General features: G+C 37.3%; 2 protein-coding genes across 4 annotated transcripts in view; one reads left to right on the top strand and one right to left on the bottom strand.

The window, feature by feature from the left end:
* LOC128165653 (serine/threonine-protein kinase SMG1-like) overlaps nucleotides 1-14659 on the top strand; it is a 29306-nt gene extending 14647 nt beyond the window's left edge. Inside the window, exons 34-74 of one of the 2 annotated variants that reach the window (XM_052830396.1) lie at nucleotides 63-266; nucleotides 410-548; nucleotides 662-829; nucleotides 1155-1308; nucleotides 1645-1864; nucleotides 1970-2140; nucleotides 2368-2499; nucleotides 2619-2713; nucleotides 2798-2896; nucleotides 2995-3145; nucleotides 3410-3511; nucleotides 3609-3709; nucleotides 4019-4172; nucleotides 4335-4454; nucleotides 4583-4863; nucleotides 5029-5202; nucleotides 5373-5472; nucleotides 5618-5758; nucleotides 5974-6078; nucleotides 6184-6269; nucleotides 6422-6557; nucleotides 6693-6786; nucleotides 6910-7008; nucleotides 7243-7436; nucleotides 7674-7859; nucleotides 8039-8275; nucleotides 8551-8668; nucleotides 8786-8868; nucleotides 8990-9240; nucleotides 9517-9682; nucleotides 9953-10129; nucleotides 10433-10557; nucleotides 10679-10757; nucleotides 11082-11207; nucleotides 11394-11492; nucleotides 11902-12086; nucleotides 12288-12379; nucleotides 12644-12757; nucleotides 12964-13017; nucleotides 13136-13242; nucleotides 13368-14659. In XM_052830396.1, the coding sequence (XP_052686356.1) occupies nucleotides 63-266; nucleotides 410-548; nucleotides 662-829; nucleotides 1155-1308; nucleotides 1645-1864; nucleotides 1970-2140; nucleotides 2368-2499; nucleotides 2619-2713; nucleotides 2798-2896; nucleotides 2995-3145; nucleotides 3410-3511; nucleotides 3609-3709; nucleotides 4019-4172; nucleotides 4335-4454; nucleotides 4583-4863; nucleotides 5029-5202; nucleotides 5373-5472; nucleotides 5618-5758; nucleotides 5974-6078; nucleotides 6184-6269; nucleotides 6422-6557; nucleotides 6693-6786; nucleotides 6910-7008; nucleotides 7243-7436; nucleotides 7674-7859; nucleotides 8039-8275; nucleotides 8551-8668; nucleotides 8786-8868; nucleotides 8990-9240; nucleotides 9517-9682; nucleotides 9953-10129; nucleotides 10433-10557; nucleotides 10679-10757; nucleotides 11082-11207; nucleotides 11394-11492; nucleotides 11902-12086; nucleotides 12288-12379; nucleotides 12644-12757; nucleotides 12964-13017; nucleotides 13136-13242; nucleotides 13368-13445 (5697 nt within the window). In that variant the 3' untranslated portion in view covers nucleotides 13446-14659. The remainder of the gene's footprint in view (nucleotides 1-62; nucleotides 267-409; nucleotides 549-661; nucleotides 830-1154; nucleotides 1309-1644; nucleotides 1865-1969; nucleotides 2141-2367; nucleotides 2500-2618; nucleotides 2714-2797; nucleotides 2897-2994; nucleotides 3146-3409; nucleotides 3512-3608; nucleotides 3710-4018; nucleotides 4173-4334; nucleotides 4455-4582; nucleotides 4864-5028; nucleotides 5203-5372; nucleotides 5473-5617; nucleotides 5759-5973; nucleotides 6079-6183; nucleotides 6270-6421; nucleotides 6558-6692; nucleotides 6787-6909; nucleotides 7009-7242; nucleotides 7437-7673; nucleotides 7860-8038; nucleotides 8276-8550; nucleotides 8669-8785; nucleotides 8869-8989; nucleotides 9241-9516; nucleotides 9683-9952; nucleotides 10130-10432; nucleotides 10558-10678; nucleotides 10758-11081; nucleotides 11208-11393; nucleotides 11493-11901; nucleotides 12087-12287; nucleotides 12380-12643; nucleotides 12758-12963; nucleotides 13018-13135; nucleotides 13243-13367) is intronic. The other variant, XM_052830398.1, reaches the window with a different exon arrangement.
* A 665-nt stretch (nucleotides 14660-15324) lies between these two features.
* On the bottom strand, nucleotides 15325-21229 carry LOC128168038 (uncharacterized). 2 transcript variants are annotated; one of them, XM_052834108.1, is made up of 5 exons: nucleotides 20701-21229; nucleotides 17681-17833; nucleotides 17298-17330; nucleotides 16212-16413; nucleotides 15325-15902 (listed from the first exon to the last, which is right to left on the bottom strand). In XM_052834108.1, exons 1-5 carry the CDS (start codon nucleotides 20938-20940, stop codon nucleotides 15799-15801), a joined length of 732 nt encoding a protein of 243 aa, XP_052690068.1. In that variant the 5' UTR covers nucleotides 20941-21229; the 3' UTR covers nucleotides 15325-15798. The 2 variants fall into 2 exon arrangements, with proteins under 2 accessions (XP_052690068.1, XP_052690069.1); XM_052834109.1 differs by lacking the exon at nucleotides 17298-17330 and having other exon boundaries at nucleotides 15330-15902; nucleotides 20701-21225.
* Between the last annotated feature and the right edge of the window lie 2765 nt (nucleotides 21230-23994).

Here is a 23994-nt window from a genome sequence, read left to right as displayed (position 1 = left end):
AAAAGAAAAATAACTAGTGTTTTTTGGTGCTGAGAAATGGATAAAACTGTTTGATGTTGTAGGGACAATATGACGACGGAGCAGAGACAACCCGGCGACAGCTGTTGTCCTGTTGTCTGTCACTACAGATCGCTAGCGAGGAGTGCATCGAGAGTCTGCTGGTCATCTGGAGGGGAATCGTCCACCGCGTGTACCACTACTACCAACTGTCCGCCAAAGCCTACTTCACCTACCTACAGCTGAATGGCAAGGTCAGTGGACTAAAGGTCAAGGTCATTTATTAATTTTCAATTTTTTTGGGGGGGGGGAAAGATTACTTAATAAGTATAACATGATGTTTTGAATTTTATAAACGTGGGACCTCTAATTTTTTGTGATTAAGTTTATGTACTGCTTTCATTTAACACAGGCTAAATCTGAAGAGAGCAATGAGGATGGTAATGTCATTGCCACACTACGACTCCTCAGGCTGTTAGTGAAACATGCGTGGGAGTTGCGCAACATTCTAGAGTCTGGATTAGCTAGTACCCCAACCACTCCATGGAAAGGTAACCCATATATTTTGGATCTTGCTTGGATAAACCATATCCTCAATATAAATCACGCATATGATTTTCTTTCGGTAAATAAATAATGTTCTATATATTTGTAATTCTGATAGGAATAATTCCTCAGCTGTTTTCACGATTAAGTCACCCCGAGTTGTACGTGAGACAGAGTATCTCTGACCTACTATGTCGCGTGGCCCATGATGCACCACACCTGATTGTGTATCCGGCGGTGGTGGGATCCTCCACCAAAATGGAGGACACAGACACCAAGCGAGAAGGTAGGTCCTACCTGTGTGTTATCAGTCTGTTAGCATTTCCACATCCCCAACGAACACTGAATTAAACAGTTTTTGGCTGTTTCGATCATTAAGAAATCAATCAAAGTGTCCTATATTGTAAAGGTATGAACTAAATAAAATTTATCAGTTAAGCTCTTGTATTCTTGTTCTTAAATTCTCCTCAACTAATTGGTAGGAGAGATTACAAATTGCCTGATTGTAAATACACAGTATTTAATTTAAGGATAAATATCTTACTAACCAATAAGTGTGATCATTTCTTTAAATGTAATGAATTTTAACTTCAATCATCTCCTGTGGCTAGGATTACTGAACCAGTACTTGACGAAGCAGATGGATGAGGAGGAAGATGAAGACAAGTCACAGGAGGAAGACAGTGAAGAGGAGGATGTTACCAACACGATGCTACAGAACTGTCTGGCCTCCATTGTGGAGGCTCTGTCCCACAACAACCCAGTGTAAGATACTACTTCAATCCATCTTGTATGTTAAAGGTCAAAGGTCAGCTACAAGATTTGTACACAGTATTAATCCTATTTTTGATCTGTTTTCTTGAGTATTTTTATGTTTAAAAGAACTACCCCTTTATCAAAAAGTGGATATCATTATCAATCCTTATGTTAGAACATGTACTCTATTCACTCTATATACGAACTAATTTTTATAACAAAACAGCTCCCTTAAGGGGAGGTAATAAACAGAGGTATTGGGAATAAGAGTTATACTTCTTGACTGAATGTAAACTAACACCCTATACATGTACTGGTATTTATAATTGTACTGTGTTTTATCAGCATGATTCGGGAGGTGAAGCAGCTTGTTCACGAGCTGCGCAGGATCACGCTGCTCTGGGACGAACTCTGGCTGGGCACGCTCAATCAGCAGCACATCGACGTCAACAGGAAGTTACAGCAGCTGGAGGCGGAGGTCAAAAAGGTCATGAACAATGCCAGCCTGACCAAGGACGAGAAGATGGCCATTATTAAGGAGAAACATAGAACCATCATGAAGCCCGTAAGAACATATAAGCAATGTTATATTGAGATGGGATATAGTTTGATATTGTCTTATTGCTTATAAGATATAGAATTCATGTTTTCATTTCATTTTCCCTTTCAGACATTGTACACTCTAGAGAGACTTCAGGAGATCACATCACAGGAAGTGGAAACTCCACATGAGCAGTGGTTTCAGGAGAATTATGGGAAACTCATCACCATGGCAATGGATAGATTGAGGAATCCCACTAACCCTAATCACCCAAGCAGCAGCTGGCAACCTTTCAAACAGGTATAGCAAGTCTGCTGATAAACAGCTGATCAATTCTGCATATGTTAAAATCCTTTACTTCCATGTACAGTACAGTAGCACCTCAATAAAATTGTAAAATTGTACATGTATATTACATGAGAGGCAATAGCGAAAGGTGTAAATTTGGACTGTATCTGAGATATATGTTCAAGATCAGTGTAGTCTATGGAGTGTGAGATTTATTATGCATTTTACACCTACTCCAGCTCCACAGCAGTCTACAGTCGAGAGCTCAGAAGAGAAGCAGTCTGATCCTGAAGATGGACAAGATCAGTCCTAAGCTGCAGTCTCTGAAGTCTACAGTTATAGCAATGCCTGGCCTGGGCATGTCAGGAAAGGTAAAACTACTAGATGGTACTGTGGCTCATTTTGAATAATGAAAAAATGCATGTTTATTGGGGAAAAAGTGCTGCATTGTCATGTTATTCTTTCATGTAAGATATGTTTTTGTCCACAGGTTGTGACTGTTGAGTCAGTCTCCAATACAGTACAAATACTGCCCACAAAGACTAAGCCCAAGAAGCTGATTTTGTTGGGGTCCGATGGGAAAAGGTAGGAGTCAGTTTTGTGAGCCTGAATCAAGTCTGCTTGGGAAAACTGAATCTAAGTCTTAATGTTTTTGTTTTCCTGTTTCAGATACCCATACTTGTTCAAAGGACTGGAAGACTTGCATTTAGATGAGAGGATCATGCAGTTTTTGGGAATTGTCAACAATATGTTTGTAAATGACAACAGGTAATAATTATCTGCTATTAAATCATGGTATCAAGAATCACGGTATATTTAATATCCGGTACCTGAATGAAATATTGTAAACCTTGCCTCATTGACAGACAAGAGCAGCAGCTGTTCCGTGCCCGCCACTACTCAGTGACCCCCTTGGGGCCCCGATCAGGGCTGATTCAATGGGTGGACGGTGCCACGCCCCTGTTTAGTCTGTACAAGAGATGGCAGCAGAGGGATGCTCTAGCCCAGTCCATAAAGGTGAGTCAACCAATATGCAAGAGTTCGGGGTCAGGGAATAAGAACAATCTGGATATATACATGTACATGATACTGGCACATGTACAGTGAACCTGTATCTTATTTTCAGAATGAAAATGCACTTGACACAACAAATTTTGAACTAGTTTATCTGTTTTCACCTTCCATAAACCATTTTTAGTTATTATTTTTCAACATAAGACAAGGAAGCTTAAGACATTGCAAGTACATTGACTACATGTAACTGTGTGTGGACCATTGTAGAATCAGAGTACCAGCAGTGCTTCCTCCACCAACCAGGCGACCACCATCCTACGGCCCAGTGAGATCTTCTACAACCAGCTCACCCCCGCACTCAGAGAAAAGGTAACAACCCCCTCACAGTGCTATTCAAAGCATGCATGCATGTTTGTTACATTGTCAGCACAAATTTTTTTTTAACTTTCAAATTTTTTGTTTGAAGGGTATAACAAACTTGGAGAACCGCAAGGAATGGCCGCTGAGTGTGTTAAGGAGTGTGTTACAGGACCTGATAGCTGAGACCCCAGGGGACCTACTGGCCAGGTAATCATGTTGTACATGCACTGAAAGTGAGAGAGATCTTTGATGTATATATATTAACATGTTCTTATAGCAACAGCCTAACAATGTACATGTGCCTTTTCCCCTACAAATGGATAGTTACAACAGCAAACTATAAATTTAGTTACCTCTGTTATTTGCAGAATCCAAGTCTTATAATTATTAAAAATATAATGGGATATTAATCAGGAAAAAAAAAATAAAATGACCTATGACATATTTACTTACACGTCTAGCTTTTAAAAATTATTTGTAATAAATATAAATGCATTTTTTTTCCTCTGATTTCAGAGAGCTGTGGTGCTCCAGCACGGGGTCCAATGAGTGGTGGCAGATCACCCAGAGCTACGCCCGCTCCACCGCCGTCATGTCTATGATCGGCTACATCATCGGGTTGGGCGACCGACATCTGGACAATGTACTGGTGGATCTAGCTACTGGAGAGGTAGGAATCAGACTATAGGCCTTTGGGTCAGTTACTGATTAAGACATATTTTCAACGGTTTTGCAATTCCATCTTTAAACATTTTCATGTTAGGGTGTCCTAATTAATATATGTAAAGGAGTTTAAATGCAATTACTAATATTGTTTTTTTTTCATCTTAAGGTTGTTCATATTGACTACAATGTGTGCTTTGAGAAGGGGAAGGGATTGAGGGTACCAGAAAAAGTTCCCTTCAGATTGACCCAGAACATTGAAACAGCACTGGGAGTAACAGGCATTGAGGTAGGCAGAGTATTGCATTATATTTTCTTTACATCAAACCTAGAACAACTACAATGTCACAGTGTTAGGATCTAGAGATCAGTGTTTAAGTAAATACTTTGTCTCACTGAAGTTTGGTTTTGTTACAGGGAACGTTTCGAATTTCTTGTGAGCATGTGATGAAGACCCTGAGGAAGGGTCGCGAGACACTCCTGACCCTGTTGGAGGCATTTGTGTACGACCCCCTGGTAGACTGGACAACAGGAAATGAGGGGGGATATGCAGGTGCATTCTATGGGGGTGGGGGGCTTTCTGTCCTTGGGGCAGGGGGAGATAATCGACAGACCAAGAGGGACATGGAAAGGGAGATCACTCTCAGCATGTTTTCCATCAGGATGGCTGAAATGAAAGTTCCTTGGATTAAGAACAGGTCTGTTGAAAAGTTTTCCGTTTAACATTAATGGCATTGTTAAGCTATGATTATAAACCATTTTTGACCACTTTTAGAGATGAAATATTTACTCTACTATGATTGTAACGAGTAGATGTATTGGAAAGAAATCGGTTTCAATTTTTGATACATTTTACTTTACAGAGATGACCTATTGAGGGCTCTGCCTAAACTGAGGGAGGAAGTCAGAAGATGGTGCGAGGCAGAAGACAAGCACTCAGCCGCAGTGGGAAATCAGGAGAGCATGAAGGAAGTCAAGCGTGTGGTGAAAGAAGCATTGAATGACCCGGAACACTCACTGTTCTCATTGCATGAAAGGTAAGGACAGACAAATAAGGTAAATAGATATCAATACATATTGGAATACATGTTACATGTATGTTAAATATCTGACTTGCATATCTGATTTGTAACACACATATACAGCCTGTAATTATTACAGACCCTTTCATTCCTATCATGATCCAGTCATTTTCAATAATTTGTAGGTATGAAGAATATGCAGTGGTGAAGGCAAACAGAGATTCTGTATTTGAAGTCCTGGAGAAGACCATTAATGAATTCAGTCATTGGCAGAAACTCCACAAGGTAAAACATGAGTTCCATCAGACAGCTCACACTAGCTATAAACTAGAACTTTTCCCCTTATCCCTTAATGTGAAATTTTTCTAAAAGAGCAACATAACTTCTGTACGACTGAATGGTAATACTTTGACTGACTTCAATATTACAGCATGTGGTAGAGAGTATCCAGGGAGCTCCGTTCCAGAAGATGTGTGCTGACGTGGCCACCCCCCTCAATTTGGGAACCACCAGTTTTGGCCCAGTCACTGACTTCTTACAGGGCGCTGGCCAGAGTCAGATTGTGTCTCAGGTATACTTACTGACTTACATATATATACTTATTTAACCTTGAGCACATGCATGTACATGTACCTTATGAAATCGGAGATTATATACTATTCAATTTAATGTAGAATTCATATCAGTATTAGAAATATTAAACTACAAAAAGTGTTGCCAAATAAATCAGATTAGTTCTGTTCCTGTATAATGGTTTATACATTTGTTATTGTGTACATGTCTTAGTGTGAACAGTTGGAGGGGGAGATGGTCGGTTACCTCCAGCTACAGCGGTCACACCTGCACCGGGCCATGGACGTCCTGCACACCTATGCCACCATCATCTCACAGGTCAGTGAGGCTGGTCAGCCCCTTGTAGAGGGTCAGAATGATAACTAATATATAAAGTGGAGACACTATATTCACTAGTCAATTTATTTTTCTCTCTGATTGCAGTTTGGAACAAGTTTCGCTGATCAAAACAGGACGGGGTATTACCTAATGTGGCTACAGGAAGTTCTGTGTGATTTCACCTCAGAGAAGTAAGATATAGATCTGTTTTATTTACACATATATCTTTAGGTCAATATCTATAGCAGTATCTAATTCCACTGCAAACTTAACCTCTGCTTCAGTATATCAGTCTGATAGATACATTTCAATTGCAAGTATATATGATAAATCTATATTGCAGATGTGAAGACATAGTGAGTCAGTTCCATGAGTTGTATGGTAGGCAGGGATTCTCTACCACTAAAACCCAGCTTGTATTGAACACAGAGGCCAGGATACAGGGGATTATCACCGACGTCAACTCCCGCCTCATCAAGGTATTACATCTAAAGGCTTGTTAAAGGAGATGCTTAAAACATCAAGATGTAAAGATAAAAGAGCTAGGGTGTAAGAATTAAAAGACTTTCATTTGTTTCATTTTAATTATTATTGGTTCATAATGCTTGTTTCAGTTGTTGGAGAGAAGAAGTCAGGAGAATTCGGAGACGGAGTACCTGGAGCGCCAGATCCTGGAACAGAACAAGACCGTACAGGCTTTTGTCAGAGGTCAGTCCAAATGTCAACGGTTAATAACTCATGTATTGTGTATGATGATATATATATATATACATGTATAAGCTGTCACAGTGGCTTCATTGTTTAAACTTCATTATTTTTGGTTATGTGTAGAGAATGGGATGAGTGGTGTGTCCAGTCTGATGGCCTGGGTCATCTCTGCCCTTTGTGCACTCAACAAGCGCTACAACCAGATGGAAGGAGCGGCTGCAGGTATGTCTGGCTTCTACATCATTATGTAGGATAATTCAATGATTTCAATCTTGGAATGATATGATGGTGGTTCTTTGTTAACTCTGACATCCAACTAATAGTAGCGTTAACAGAGACAAGTAGTTTCTTACCATTGTGTATATTGCATGGCGATTTCTTTCAAGAAGTGTTTTTGCTGTCCATGATAACCAGGGTAAACCTGTAGATACATGTACCTGTATAATTTGGTGACAGGTGCGGGGGACCGGCTGATGGACCTGACGTCGCGGGACGGCGACTGGTTCCTGGACGAGCTGTGTAGTATGAGCAGTAACGTGATGCACTACATCGACATCCTGAAGGTCAACACCTCCGTACAGGACCTGGAGCACTTCAGCTCCCTCTATCTGGCCTTGACCTCCACTCACAGCGTCTACACAGCTCTACAGGTATGAATCATTCTAAAGCATTGTCAATTTAAATAAGTGTAAAACACTGTTTTAGAAATATCACTGATGAATAAATGTTGCAAAGATGCTCATTTTAAAACCTTGTGTTATACTCTAAAACTTGATAGTGATAATTATGTACAATTATTATTAGATGTCTAAAAAATAGTACCTAGCTATGCATGTATAAATTTCAACTTTATTTTGAGCTTTAACACTTTATGTACTTGCCCATAGGATTTGAACTTGAACTTCCGGTCAATCATCCTGCCTGAGGCAGTGAAGGCGATCCAGGCACAGAATGCCAGCGTGTGCTCCGCCCTACAGGACCTGGAGAAGCTGTTCACAGACGCTGGGTATTCCACGGAGACCATCATAGCACAGCTAGAGTCATTGCACAGGAACGCCATCATGGGATGTGAGGTATGACATCAAAAGGCTTTGACATTAATGTGTTAGTTCAAGATCTGCACTTTTAAGTTTCTACATTGTTTGAAATACATGTATAAATAAATATACACTCTTGTTGCATGTTTTTTTACTTAACAAGTTTAAGTTTTGATTTTTAACATTTAAAAAAAAAATATTGAATTTATCTGTAGAATGATAACTTGGAGATGATGGCAGTGGTCAAGAGAATGCAGACTCAGTACCAGGAGATCCTGGCTGGGTCAGGGGAGGGGGATATGTCCCCGGGGCAGATGCTCCTGATGGGGTTCAATGGACTGTTCACCCGTCTGGAGGATGAGTTTTCAGGGTTGATGGAGGCCATGGACTCACTAAAGGTGCCGGAGGTCTGGAGGAAAGTGGACGCAGTCAGGGAAGGAAAGGCCATGCAGGTACTGAGGGGACTTAACATTTCAACAATGAGCACAAATTGTCCCGGCTATTTGTATCGTAAAAGCACCCATCGTTCATATTAAAAATCTGGCTTTGATATTTCTGACAGTAATGCACAATATGAAATCCTCATTAAAGTTTGGCATTCTCGATTTTATATTCTTGCAATTTTAATCAGAATGATGGAAATGCAAAATGAAGTACCTGTGTGAAATAATGAATCTACAGTGACTCACTTTCTGTTTAGTCAGTAACTTTCACTTTCTGTTTACAGCTGTCCTCCTTCACCAGCAGTACCAGACATTATTTGTCCAGTCTGTTTTTCGTGAAACGCTTGCAGGCCATGCAGACATTTTTCCACATGTGCACTCAGTATGCTGCCAATCTGCAAGGTCAGTTCTTACACTCATTGTGTTAAATGTAATTCAGTGGATAGGTTTGGTGTTTGGAACTTATATGTTTAATCACTACTGAAAATGGATGATCACACATTTTGGTAATTCTTGTAGGAATTGAAGGTGGAAATTGTTATGACGATGAGCAGTTGTCTAGACCAATCAAGCGCTTCATTGCAGAATACGTTCGCAAACAGGTGAGCATTTGCAGAGCTCTAAGTTTTACATGTACCGGTATATGAAAAAATCTGGCGATTTTTTTCCCGGTGGATATTTAACAATTATTTCAAGATTAACAATACTGGCTATTATTTGTAGGTGATAGGGTTCCCATCTCAAGTCCTGGGCTACATGCTGTGTGTGTTTATTGATGCTCTGGGAGTGAACGTGACAGCTGAGATCGAATTGAAAGACATCGGGGCCGAGTCGAAGGTCCCCCTGGAGGACCTCAGGAAGAAGGCAGTGGATGTATGTCTGAGGAACAGCCAGTTCCAGCACATGCACTTCACCCAGGCTAGCACCATCGTAAGCGCGCTGGACTCGGTCTGGAGGAGGCACGATCTAGCAAGGTAAGAGACAGGGGTCCCATTGAAACTTGTTGGATCTGTTGAAAGAAAAGGTGCAAAAGGCTTATTATCTCCTGTACACTCTTTATCTTTTTTGCTTAAATGATTATAATTGTTCAAAAGAAATCTGTATTAAAATTGCACATAAGAGTATCAGACATACCATGCAAGGAAAATCTTTTCAGAAATTACCTTTTTAAAACGACAACATTTGAAAGGATCAAGTTGAAAAGTTTTCTGTCTTTTGCCTGGTTGTAAAATGCTATGGACAATTTGTAGGAGGTTGGACTCGAGTTTGGTGGTGATGAAGAACTGCCTGCATAGATCTCAGCTACAGCTCGCTCGAGTTCAGTGGCTGCACGAGGACCTGTTTGTGACAGCTGGGCGACAACTCAGTCAGATGGTGATGCCCAACCGGGCCACAGTCATGTCTGAGATGAGGAAGGTACGCAAACAACAGGTGTTAATATCCAGAAATATTGATCATAAATACAGCTTTTTATTTAAAATGGTAACAATTCAGAAATAAATGGCTTGAAAAAAAGTAGAATAAAAATTCAAAGTCCTAACAAAGAACAGAAAGTTTTTAAATGTGCAGTATGTAAGGTTTTTATTTTATTGTGGGAAGGAATTAAATATGAATGTCATAAAAGTAGTTAAACATGAAGTCAAAGTTCTTAGTATGGCAGTGTAACTGTGATGACCTGTTTTACAGAGCATGCAGGCGTTGGCGTCCCAGGAGACGGGCCTGGTCAACTGTTACTCCCACTACATCCAGCTGGAGAGCAGCATCATCCAGCGACTGAAGTGGGCGGCCGGGGCCAACCCCTCACTCAACCTGGTCCTGCAACAGTTCGATGACGCTAGCAGCCTCAGGAAACTGCTGTATGAGGTCAGGGCTGTTTTGCATTATCATACATAAAGAAGGGCAGTTTTATACAGTAGTGGCATTTTCCATGAAGCAATGTTTATATTATGTGATGAGAATGTTCTAAATCTGGAGTGTCTACGTACAGATACAGTTTTAATTACTGTACCAACCTTTGGTTTGTTGTGATTTTAAGTTTAATATTCAATACTGTTTAAAAAATAGTTTTTACGAAAAAATTTATGTTCAAAAGATATTTCTGGGGGGATATGCCCACTTCAAGGTTTCAGCATTTCCCTTTATCAACTTTTTCTATTATAATTTCAGGAGGAGAGAAAGAAGGCTACCGAGGTGGTGAGTCTGTGTCAAGGAATCCTCCACCTGGAGGCGTTGAGGACCAGGACCAGTGAGGCGTCCGCCTCAGATACCAACTTCCTCAGCCTCATCAACAAGTAAGCACCACACTAATGATGCTGATTCAATACAAGATAAGCTTTTTATTGTGTGAAGCCATTGAATTTTACCTCTATAGAATGGGCTTTCGTTAGTTTCTATGCTCTGTGACTTTTTTAGGTGCAGTGAAACTTGCATGATGATGGAGTCCACAAATAGCTCTGTTACAGAAACAGAAATTCTGCTGATGAATACCAAAGTAAGACCCCCTTTTCTTTTTCTTACCCTGTCACCCGCCCAAACCCCATCATCATCATTCTAGATGTTCATCACAGCAATGTTATTTTATTAATAGTTCATGTATAAATTTTAAACCATTAAAACAAGGCATTGTGAATTTGAGCTAGATAAATAGATATGCTTGTGCCTTTGGGGTTTTTTTTTTGCATAGATAAACAAACTTTGACTTAAAATATCACGAGATAAAAATCTCCAGTTTATTGAGATCCATCAAGACCCCGAAATTCAGTAAAAAGAGATTGCTTGATAACCTTAATGTGACTTTATGACATGACTTTTACAGGGTGCTGGAGAGAGCCAGAGGATTGACAGGAAGTGGTTGGAGGAATGTCGCGCTGACATACAGAGTCAGATGGACATGCTGCGTCAAGAGGCGGAGAAACTCCACAAAGACGTGGACACTGCACAGGTCAGTCACACTCCACTGAACGCCAAACTTGACGGAGCATAACTCATTACTCGTTCTTTTAAATGTCATTTTGTTGTTGCACTTCATAACGTGTAACAGTTTACTTTGTTTGATATCAAGACTAGGCCTGCTCTGACTTGTTATGGTTGTCTGCTTTACTTTGAAACCTCTTTTGTTACATTCTAGGATGCCATTAAAGATGAAGTGACAGCCATTAAGACAATCCTGACCACCCACCATAAGTTGATGTCCGACATTCGCACTATTCTTAAGTCCATGTCCAAGGTATAGTTCAATGTCTTTTGGGCCAAGAAAATAATGTACATGTATTAGATTTTCAGGCTCTGTCACTGTTGCACAGACACTAAGGTTAATATTTTGAGTCTTTTAAGTCAACCACTGACAGTACTCACTCTAGAAACATCTATTGACTTTTAGCTTATGAGGATGTACAATTTTATGGAAAGAATTTGAAAGTATTAACATGCACTAGCACAAAGAGGAAAAAATAAGTTTTACTACTGTCCAACCTTCTTTCTTTTTAAAGAAAAGATTTGATATATTGTTCAAATATATTGTTCAAGTCAAATTTCATATTCTAAATTGATTTACGCCATTAAATGCAGAAATATATTGAGTACTGGTAGCTTTTACAATCTACTATATTTCCATCAATGTCATGCTCTGTTGAAAGCTGGAAGAACAAGATGAAGGGGATTCCCCGGTCTTCAATGGCATCAGGGAATACCTGTGTGTCTACAAGAACTTCTCCGAGAACCTGGCCATGGTGCTGAAGCTCGTCCTGATGGAGGACATGACAAAGGAAGGCATGACGGAGACGGACTCCATGATAGAAACGCTGCTAATGCAGGTCCCTCAGTAAGTGCCTGGGTACTTATATGTTCATGTAGGCATTTACTGTACATGACAGTGAATGGTACAATGTCTCAAGACTGCAAACTGTGGTATTTCTAGACATGTAGAATGAAAGCAATACAGTATTCCAAAATTAACTGGTGAAAGACATGATTTGATTACTTGACTAACTTACAGTGAATAATATGTCTTATATTTTTGCAGAATTTTTGATGATTTGGTAAACCTTGCGCCTCCACTGATATCAGACGAGGAAGAATCTACAGACACTCCCTCGGAGTCCAGCTTCGCTTCTGGTAAATCCTTAATGCTTTTATTATCTATATGAATCAGGTACATGTGGGCCTGGTCGGTCCTTAATGCTTTGACTAACTACATGAACTGGGCACCATGTGGACTCTTTTCCATTGAATTTATTATATAGTCATTGCTTGATAGTTTTTAATGGTTTAGAAAACTTAAAGATAAGAAAATATACATTGTCATGTGCTTTGTAAAGACCTGAGAACAGAGAGCATAGGTTTTTTTGATTGATTGATTGTATACATGCTCATTTTTAGCCCTGAAGAAACCCCTGGAGTCCAAGGAGTTGTCTAGTCCAATCAGGAAACCGCTCAACAAGGAGACGAGCCTGGGCAGTAGTCCTCACATCAACCTGATGGCTAAAATATCAAGTAGGCCACCCCACCCCTCCCCCCCTCTCTCTCTCTCTCTTATGTATTTTGATATCACTTTAATCTCTAATGCAAAGTTATTTGATTAAAATATTCTGTTTAAATATGATATATTTTTATAGAAACAATGATAAAGATTTTTAAATGATTTATTTTGCCTACATGTATGCTATACATGTATTTTGAATGCAAAATATTTTTTTCAGGCCAAAGTGGTAAGAAGTTGGACAAGGTTTCAAGAGATCCAAGAACTGGAAAAGGTATTATTATGGTGAAATATCCATGTACCTACATTGTATCATGTTGAAAATTTACTACTGTCTGTTTTACTCTTTGAATTTATGCAAAGAACAATTTATATTTGATGACGTTTTTCAGCCATACAAGAGAGGAATTCCTATGCTGTCAGTGTATGGAGAAGGGTGAAGATGAAGCTGGATGGTCGAGATCCTGACCTCAACAAACGATTCTCCGTCGCTGAACAAGTCAGTACTGTGCCTTGAAAACAACAGATTTTTTGTTAAATTATGTTTTACTCCATAGTTACATTTACTTGTTGAATGCATTGGAAAATTTTGTAAGAATGTTTCTTTTTTCTTTCAAAATATAGGTGGAGTTTGTTTTAAAAGAGGCCAGAAATCTGGATAATCTATCGGTCCTGTATGAAGGTTGGACACCCTGGGTATGAACTAGCCAATAAAACCCGCAAGATTCTTGCCGGCTAAAACTGCTCCATAATCCGACACACCTATCTCACAGTGCTGCCACTGTGATAAAGAGGCGTGGTCGTATAGAGAGAGAGAAAGGAAGATAGAAAGAAGGAACACCATCAACATAGAGAAGCTAAACAAATAAAGACTCGGGGCCCGGCCAGAGGGTCTGCTAAAATGAGTCTGTTCAGCTTTTCACATGTGGGGGGTGGGTCAAGACAATAGCACCAAATTCTGTCGACCACAGAGACGCGTGCTGAGAATTTTTTGTGGAAAGTTTGATGCACATTCTTCAAAGCAGTGCAACATTTTTGCCTGATTGATGACTAGTTTTCGGAGCATATATGTGTAACGTGTATATGCATTTCAAAATGAATATCGATTACCATTTGTTTTTATTCAGCGGTTATGCTCTGACGATTTGCAGTGATGACCTAGGTCAAAGTTAATATATTGGAAATGTTTTCTAACATATGAAGTGCCGAACACCGAGAGCCAGAAATCGGCCTGCTTGTACATTGTGTATATAATTTTGTCTGGGTGATCAAGTTTCCTTCATTTTTGCAAAGTAGAGATGCCAGAGTTTTTCATTTGTTTTTTTTTCTCCTTAAATTGTGTCGAGGAAATCAAGAACTTTTAGAAATGTAGGAAATTTTGATCACTCTTTTTTTTTTGGTCAGAATTTTTTCGATAATTGTGGTCATATTGTGAAGGTCAGTGTCATTACATGCTGTCACGTGACGTTTTTTTTATTTAACAAACAAAATTCTTCAGCTGGGCATTATATATTGAAATTCACTTGCTGAAAATTTAAAATAATTATGTTCAGTGTGAAATTGTTCAAATTATTTTTTAGTAATTCATCAATAGACATTTTTTTTCAGTTATTATTATTGATAAGTTTGTTTTGAATTACTTACTTTGTGACTTAGTTATATTTTTTGATAATAAAAAAAAAGTTTAAGCATGCATATCTGTATTCAAATTTGTAGTATAGCGTCAGATGTAATCACGTGTGAAAAATTCCTATTGTAATCCTCAGTAATGCTACCCAGGTATAATTGTTTAATTAGATGCCTAAAATGTGCTCAGAAGTGAAAATTGATGTAAATAATTTTGTTTTCTGTATAAGATTTTTGAATTTATTCTTTCTTGATTTCAATATAAATTTCAATAAAACGTTTTGGGTCTACATGGTTATTTGTTTTCTTTTGTCAACAGAGGAGTTTAAACGTTGTTGAAGATTTCCACTGTCTGTCAACTTCAGCACCGTGTGATATTTGTGTCACATATTGAAGCTTATCAACCTTGATGGTCACTTTTACAAAAATGGAATTGAGAGTTTATTCAAGCTTTCTTGCATCACTTTTGTCCCACTTCTCATTTTTCCTCATATTCTGGGTATTCATTACGTAAAAGTAAGGCTTACTGTATAAAAAAGTGAGCTTGCCTCAAAGCCACAGCCACTTGAGGCACGGAAACCCCCACCCTACCCCATTTCTTTGTTTTAAAAATTAAATTAAACCCGAGGCTGTCGCTCACTTTCTTACTATGAAAACATTCGAATTAGCATATTACTTTGTAGAAAATGAGACCTTTTTGGACTCTACAGTATGAGTTCTTTTTTAAATCACATTTTTAATGCTATTTTTTAAAAAAGCTCAAAATGACAAACAAGTAACGCACCAACAATATCAATAAAATGTTACGCATATAAAAACACGAACAAGAAATAAGTGCAGGTTGGCCTCAATTTTTATTCTTTTATATTTAATGTAAAGATGGGGTGGAGGTTTCCATGCTCGAAGTGCCGGTGCATAGAGCAAGGCCTTGTCACCAACCCCCCCCCCCCCCACCAAAGTCCATGGTCTTCACTCTTTGAAATCAAATTATTTTAAATAAAATACTTTGTTAGTTACTAGTATTTGATATGTTTATTCACAAAATGACAGTATGTACTATTGTGTGAATAAAATGGAAAGTTCAGATATAAATACTGATAAATTCAGAATAAATATGTGAGCATAAAAGGGGTATTCATAAATATACATTCAACTTGTGTTCCGTGAACAAACATTAAATATCACAATGATCATGACTAGGAGTGTGACACCACACAAGTCCTTTCTTCAAACGTCCTGTAGATATCTTATTTGAATCTTATGGATATCTTTAAGAAGTCCATCAGATATCTTTCACGTATATCTAGTATCAGTTGTATCCTTATTGTCTTGTAATCCTTTAGATATCTTCAATAAGTTGTAGAGATATCGACTTTATTTTGGTGATATCTGTCATACGCATATCTGTTGTCCTGTAGATATCTAGGACTTAGTCCTGTAGATACCAGTTATTGTCGGCCCTAGAGCCCGCTAATACACGGTTACCGGACACTCGCTTGTTCTCATTGTTCCACGCTGGACCTACCTCCTCTCCTGAAAGAAAAACAAACATCAAGAATGTATTGAATGTAAAAATGATAAAAAAAAAATTAATAAAATATGATACTAAGATTTACAAAAGAAAATAATTCAATTTTCATATTTTGACCTAGAATCGAAAGTTGAGTTATTCGCCATTTCAACATGGCAATAAAATCAACTCGGCAACATTTGATCTAATGCCGCGGTACCTGTGAACCAAAACAATATAATTTATGGGGCCAAAATAACATGAGTCTTCATTATCTTTACAGTAAAGTATTTCAAAGTAGTAAAAAAATCTTTTTGCAGTTGGTTGTATACCTGTAAATATGTTGTAGCTTTGTCTGACTACTCTCTCCCTCTCCACGCCTGGCCCCCGCATCTGTCCCAGTTTACCGTGAATGCGGTTGTACTGTGACCAGTAGCTGGGGGCAAAGGGGTCCGTGTGGACTGTAGTCTTCATGTCCTTCCCCTCAGTCTGGTCGATCCTATTGACCAAGGACGTCAGATGAAGCCGATTAGCCTGTGAAAATTGGGCATTGTTTTAGATACTACGTGTATTAATAGGCATATAGTATAGAAAAAAATCTACCATCAGGAATGCAAATTTCTCTCTCCCCCTCTCTCTCTCTCTCCTCTCTCTCTCTCTCTCTCCCTTCTCTCTTTTCTCTCTCTCTCTCTCTCTCTCTCTCTCTCTCTCTCTCTCTCTCTCTCTCTCTCTCTCTCTCTCTGTATTAGACAAAAAGGAAATTAAAATAACTATTTTACATCTTGATATTATTTTTTATAATAATATTTTATTAGTTACTATCATGTTGATAAATAAATATATAATACTGGTTAAAACAATTCTATTACTAAGTATTAAAAACAAAAAACTTTTTCACATGCATTTATATGTTTATAGTTACATACGTGCATTCTCATTCATAACGAAGCGATATTTTTGTAGAATTTAAGACTTCAAATATATTACTATGGTATATGTGTAAAATATAATCACTGTCTAATTGATAGGTTATATATAAACTACACAAAAGGGAGATTACTAGGCATAAATGATATATAGCACTCTATGTTGATAAGTGAATTATCAAAACTAATTTTTTTTATTGTATAAAGGCAATAATAGATATGAAGAACTGTAAACTATTTTAGAAAACATGCAAGTCACCTCAAACTATTTATATAATTTGAGCATTTATTGAGCATTTATTTCTACATTACTGAAATTAAGAAGTCATTGATGTTATGAGAGTTACCTCCCGTTGATTTAAAATTAAAAATTGCACTATACATGCGAATCAATCTATAATTTTGTTGGTCAAGCTGCACAACATGGGGTAGATATTAAGCGGGTCAACTACTGGACACATAAGTCCGGCATTTCTACACCCGGCGACTTACTCTGTCTCGGTTACGAGATCGCTCTTTCTGCAACTGATCAACATGTAAATGATGAACATTCAGTGAAAATTAAACTTTTCTAAAATACCATTACTCTGTCAGACAACCAGTAACATTTAAAAAGCATGCGTTGGATCTTTAGAGAAAATTGCCATTTTCTGTCAAACTATAAAAAATAAAAGCGTGCGGCGAGCATAAGATTAAAAAAAAAACACTTTTAACACAAAAGCAAAACTCTTTTTTTTTTTTAAATACTAGTCCTCACTATATCAAAAAGCGTTTGTTCAATTTGTTTTTTCCTAGGTTCCAATCTGCTACTACCGTGCAATGGATGTCTAAATCATAGATAGGTTTTGGTCTTGTGAATAATAGTATATACTTACGGGTATGATGTCCTTCTCAAAGTAGGTTTTGGAGTATTCTGTATCAAATGTTGTGTCCGCCATATTCTGACCAATGGACCACTGAGATCGGTGCATGGAGGGGCACAGAGTGGGGCGCCGGACAGGGTTCAGGCTCTTGCTGCCACTGTAGTACTGGAAAAAAATACACATATGTATCATGGAAAAAAGAGTTCAAATATTGCTTGGTAAAAAAAAAAATGACGTGAAAAAAAAAGTGTTGATGGGTGTGGGGGGGGTGCTTTGATGGGTTTATTTCTCGTTTTTTTTTAATGCTCTCTGTTTTGAGGGGGGTACTGTGAAAATTTAAGTTATTAGAAAAAAATGCTAAAAAAATAGTAAATAATTAGCAACTAAGTAATAAGCAAGTAAGGCATATCTTATTCATAGATACAATATGATTTCTTAATCGTGAAAACACATTAAATTCACGCGAAAATTTCCATCCGTATAGAATTGAACTCTTTTAGAGGGAGGGGGTTATTATAAATTTTCAAACACATCGACTTATAATTCATGCCAACTTTACGATTGACACATTTGCACAAAATCTTGGCACCCTGTCATTGACTGCTATTTGGCACACTTTGATCAGTATCAAATGACAAACGTGGCTATTGAGACAATGTACCCCGCCTGGCAAAAATCAAACTATTCCTGCAGAGTTTAACGAGCGACAGCAACCGAATCATTTAAAAACTTCTACATTTTAAAATGCATTGCGTCAACAATCCATCAACATTAAAAACCTGTAACAAAAGCTGTCCTTGATTCATGTATATTGGATCGAACCTACCCTAAATCCGTCATCCATATCAGTTGATTCTAGTCCAAAAAAATCATTGAGAAACCATATTGTCTGTCTTCCAGCAAGAAACTAAACTTCGATTATCACCCGGTGGAATTAGACACAATTTGCTGAGGCAAACAAAAACCCGTACAAGCAATGTTTTGAAAATCGATGGAAGAATTCAGTTCACAACTCTTAAATCTGTCATTAACCCTTACCCCAAGGTATCGACAAAGTCGTCCCCTAGTAACAAACAGAACTACCCTACTAAAGACCAGCGGCCTGAATCTATATCACACAAAAGCCTTGAAAAAATTAAAGTACCCCATTATTTTTCGACAGGCGTACTTATTTCTTTATCTTGACTTATCTGGGAATCATTGAACAACACACCATCCGGATATTTTATCCTGCACGCAGTCTTATCTATGTATCGATTTGAAACAATTAATTGATATCTAATTTTCAGATCATGCTATGTCATGACCCGTCTTTTGAGGCTTAAATTGCAAACTATTAATTATTTGATAAGACTACAGTAATTTAATATAGATAACTTCATAAATATTCAACTATATACCCGGTTTATGCAATAAACTGTTTATCTATTAAGATAACTATACTGTCTATAGTACTGATGAATGTGTATAAATGCCGAGGTTCATCGATAATCAACTTTTATGTTGTGTGATTTATTTCTTATGAAAATTTTGATTCAATTTGCATAATGTTGAGAGAGAGAGAGAGAGAGATTTGATGGTATATTTTTTCTTTACGTATACAATATTAAAAGAATTTAAAACTATGCCATATATTTCAGAGGCTAATCGAGAGATTCATTATGAAAAAAAAATCTTTGCTCAATATATATTCACATGTATATATAATTTCCCTCCTTTAGGTGGAATACAAAAACTCGGCAAACATTGACTGCCTATACATGAGAACTTTTTTTACTCCTCTCCGTATTGATTACGTATTCATAGCGTATTAAGTAAACACAAACTCCCATAAAGAACCGGACTACTTATAGAGAGAATGCACACCTTGAATACACAACTTAATAAAGCTTGCCTCACGCAGACACAAGCCCGTAATGGCTGCTCAGTAACAATCTATTCAGTCAAGAATCTACCTAATTGCAATACGACAAAAGGACCCGTATAAAAGAATTTTCATAATTTGAAAAAAAAGAAACTTGCCAACGAAAAATAAAAAAGGGGTTTTAAACTACCCGTTCAATTTAATCATGAGCAAGATTAAACAATTGCTGGGAGGAAGGGGGGGGGGGGCCCTGAAAAAATGAGTAAAAAAAATATTTTCTCGTTCCAGTATTTTTTCTTGATATGTACATGAAAATAAGCAACAATTTAATTTGAATTTGTTACTAACTGAATAAATAAATTCCATGAAATTTAGGCACATCTAACGATAGATTTGACGCGTTACTTAACAGAAAGTGTCAATTTCTATGTAACATATACAACTCCTCCTAAAGCACGCAGGAGGGCTTAAGATATCTATCAATACTCCAAATCGCTCTGCTACATTGGAATGTTGCAAGTGTATTGTCAACAATACTTTTGATTATGTATACAGTCAAATAAATCCAAAATAACATGTCAAGACATTGCCAAGACAGTATGCAATCCTGATCTGTTTAAAATCCCTGGGATAAAACTTCAAGGGTAAAATGATACGAATCAGTTTTAAACCACTTTTGGATTTCAAACTGTTTTTCTTCGAGACATGGTTACCTATGAAAGTTCGTTACATGCTGTTTTAAAAACTCGAGTGTAAAGCTTGAATGTATCGTTTTATTATGGTGAATAAAGATAAAACCGAAGTACATGTAATATTGTTTTGTACAAAAACAGGTTAGGCAGGGGTGGTATTGAAATTGATGTCCAATAATGTATCAGAAACGGTGTTCCATTTTTTTTAAATAAAAATTCCAAACAGCCATTACAGGAACAAAATATCCTTCCCCTAATTAAAACCACTTTCAAAAATGAGGAAAGAAATAAACATTTAGTTTTACGTCATCTATATACGTTGATCAACATGACGTTACAAATATATTTCAAAAAGGAGAGAATAATTATCTAATTACTAATAGTAACCATAGGTTCGTTTGTAAGAAATGAGCACCAAACTCCCACAATTTGACCAGAAAGAACTGATCTTTTTTTTGTAATTACTAATTCTTTACCTGCTTATTGGTCGTTTTAAAGTCGTCTTTGGGAGACCAGGGGGGTTTGGCGATGGTCAGGGTGGATTTGTGCATTGCACGCACCCCTCTCCCATACTGGTAGGGGGCAGATTTAGTCCTGTCGGAATAAGACAGAGAAGAAATCACTGGATATATACACCCATCCTCAGTCAGAATGGTACAGGCGGTCTTTCCTTGCCCATATTTCACGTGGGGACTTGGCCCCGGGCTCTTCAGCATGGTATAATTTTGGTCCTTTTCACTCTTTTCTCTCCTTAACTACCCACCTCCATTTTGATAGACTTAACACACACAAGTGGTATAGATCGGATTAAAACTTATTTCTCTCTCTGTTGATAAGCTCCATTGAACTTTCTGTATTGATTACTATGCAAGTGTTCAAATTATTTTCCTTTCGACCGTGGTAAGAACTCTCCGATAAGCATAGGAAGTTCCGAGTGATTGTACATTAGCCAAAATATCGGTCTTGTTTTTTTAAAATGCACACCAAGCAATCACGCTGTCAAATGTTTTTCAAATGGAACATGCATTAAGCATATCTCTACATGGAGTCTTTGTAAATGATAAAGGGCAGAATTTATACAGAGGAGAGGATTATTTTTTTAATCAATATATTGAAATTAACTTAATGGGTTGTTTATGTAAAAGGTTTAAATGCCCAGTCACCAAGCACTTGTCGTCTGCTGCGAGATTCCGCTAATCTCAAAACAGCAATGCTTAGAATTCTACAATCAAAACCCAATTTAAACCATTTAAATGGCATTGACAAACTTTTCCTTTTAAAGCCTTTAAAAGCCAGGATTTTTTTTGTTCTTATACCAGTTTCACCAGGGTTGTTTCATTAAGACGTGCTGTTTTTATATAAGAATTGTACTTTCCACAGGTCCATGACAAAAAAAAAATTATAAAATTAATACCTAATTACCACAATCTTGCATTTTTAGAACGAAAATAACATTTAAGAAAAGAGCAAACAACATGGAAATTGATTGCAATCAATGGAATATACTTTTGTAAGTGAGGATTCCTAAAGCTAAGGAGTAAGGGTGTCCATTTGAATGCCTTCCAAGTCTGTTCTTCATACTTTATAAACATGAATATCAAAATAAATTAACAATGGTATCCATGTGTTTTATAAATCTACAGCATTTAGCACAGCTGATGTGCAGTGGAAGACAGTGGAAACGGTAAAGTTTCGTAAACAATTTTAAAACGGCGTACTTCAAGAGTCGAACTCACGACCTTCAAACACGAACGACTGATGTTCTCAATATCACTTATGAAAATTGATAACGATTACCTTTTGGGAATTCATTTTGAAAAAGAAATACTATACATTTCATACCACGTCATGCAAACAAATAATTCGTGGAATTGAGAGTTATCGGACCTTCAAGTGCTGCGGCCCACGTTAACTCTTTGACATGATTAACTTCTCTTTAAGATACACGTACTCAACTTCCATCATTGACCGATGTTTTAATGCCTTCAAAAATAAAAGAAGAAATGAACTAAGAATCATTTTGAGGATTAATTTTGACAATTATGAATAAATATGGATTCCTTACTTAGAATAAAAGGAAGCTGAAAACGCCGTTTGTCATATGTTCTCAAGAAAAAAATGATTCGGAGTCAAAAGTGTGGAAGTGGGGAAATAGAAAATATATTGTGTATATTGAGTTTTGTTGGCAGGAAAAAAGGCGAAGGGAATTTAGTCTAGAAGAGAACTTTATCATAGAACATCTATGGGAACAGCGATACACGAAAGAGAGGTATGATGATCATGATGATGACGTTGAAAGGCATGGACAAACGATGAAGGGAAAGATTTTGCAGAAGCTAGGACCACCAGAGTCAAAGAAGTCATTACCACGGAATCAAAATAAGACGAAAAAGGAAAACACAAAACAAAGGAGAGTAAGATCTCATTACATGTTACATGTTGCAAAAATATTAGAAAATTAATGGAGCATGATTTGAAAAGGAATAAAGCTAGGAGACTCGGAAATAACGCGCAAGGAGAAATTAAGGATAATATAAAGACAGATGCTGCCCTTGCAGATGCCAGAGAAACAGCATTCAGGAAGAATGTACTCAATAAAGAATCCCAAAATGAAAGGGAAGGAGACATCATGCTAACCCCCCCCCCCCCCCCCCCCCCCCCTCGGATGCAGAAAAAGAGCAGGAACGTTGCTTCAAGGGGGAGGGGGGCAGTTGCAGCAAATATATTTTTTAAAATTTACACAAAAAAGTGAAGTATTATGGAGTTATAAAAGTAAGGAAATAAACAGTAAAATTTAACTTGTAGATACTAGTTTACCCTCCCCTCCTCCAACGGATTAGGATTTTCATGATTTTAGGGAAGTTGCCTTTGTCTTTTTTTAATTTATTTTTGGTTGTCAAGATATTTTCGGATGAGTTTGCCCCCCTTCCCCCTCCCAAACCTTTCAAAAACGATGATACGGGCCTGAAGAGCAAGATCTACCGAAGAGGAATAGGGATTCCCGGAAGAACTAACTAGTTTGTAGGAAAAGACAAAGTGATGACAAACATTCTTGGCAGATACAGACCGTCATATCAACTGAAAACAGCAAAGAAATCAAAGGCAAAACAGATCCTAGGAATAAGAATCGATAAGAAGCAGAAGCAATTAATAAAGAATAATCAGACATTTAATCTCTAATTAAATCAATGAAAAAATAGGACACAAAGAAGAGAAAGTGTGTTGGAAAAGAGAAGACACTGATATTAATACTATCCTGAATACTGATAATTAATTTTCCCCTCAGTTTTGATACGTTTATTTTCTTCTTAAGAGATAATAATTCTTTAATAAAAAATTCTGTTTTTAACTGGTCTTTGTGATGACACACCCGTTTCTAAAATTAACATTGAAAATTTCACGATGAAATCCGCTTTTCTGTGAAATTCCGCAGTGGTCCTAAATTCTCACAGGCCAAAATTAAATTTACCACCCAAAGATATTCCACTGACTGAAAATTTAAATTCGATAAGAATCAATTTAGAAGACGAATAAAATTTGAAATCATTTAAAAATTTGATATTTGGTATTTTAAAAATTCTTCAGGGGGCATATTCAAGAGTTGTAATAAGGAAACATAAATGTTGCAAATTCTCTAGATATATTTTTACAAATTCCATAGACAGATAGAGCAAATGCGGAAATAGCATAAAAGATTAGCAAGGCCCAATGAATTAAATTTTACAAAGTTTTAATGTATTTACATATGATTAAGTGTGTACACTTTTTGA

The sequence above is a fragment of the Crassostrea angulata genome, chromosome 10, assembly GCF_025612915.1.
Source record: "Crassostrea angulata isolate pt1a10 chromosome 10, ASM2561291v2, whole genome shotgun sequence".
Taxonomy (NCBI): Eukaryota; Metazoa; Mollusca; class Bivalvia; order Ostreida; family Ostreidae; genus Magallana; species Magallana angulata.
Note: the sequence above shows the minus strand (reverse complement) of the source record. Positions and strands in the feature narration are given on the sequence as shown.

Excerpts from the sequence above, each read along its gene's own strand:
- LOC128168038 (XM_052834108.1), bottom strand. The coding sequence starts at position 20,940 with ATGCTGAAGAGCCCGGGGCCAAGTCCCCACGTGAAATATGGGCAAGGA. Across the intron at positions 17,834-20,700 it reads TTAAAACGACCAATAAGCAG|TACTACAGTGGCAGCAAGAG; the intron begins GTAAAGAATTAG and ends ATTTTTTTCCAG. Across the intron at positions 16,414-17,297 it reads GATCTCGTAACCGAGACAGA|GCTAATCGGCTTCATCTGAC; the intron begins GTAAGTCGCCGG and ends CAATTTTCACAG.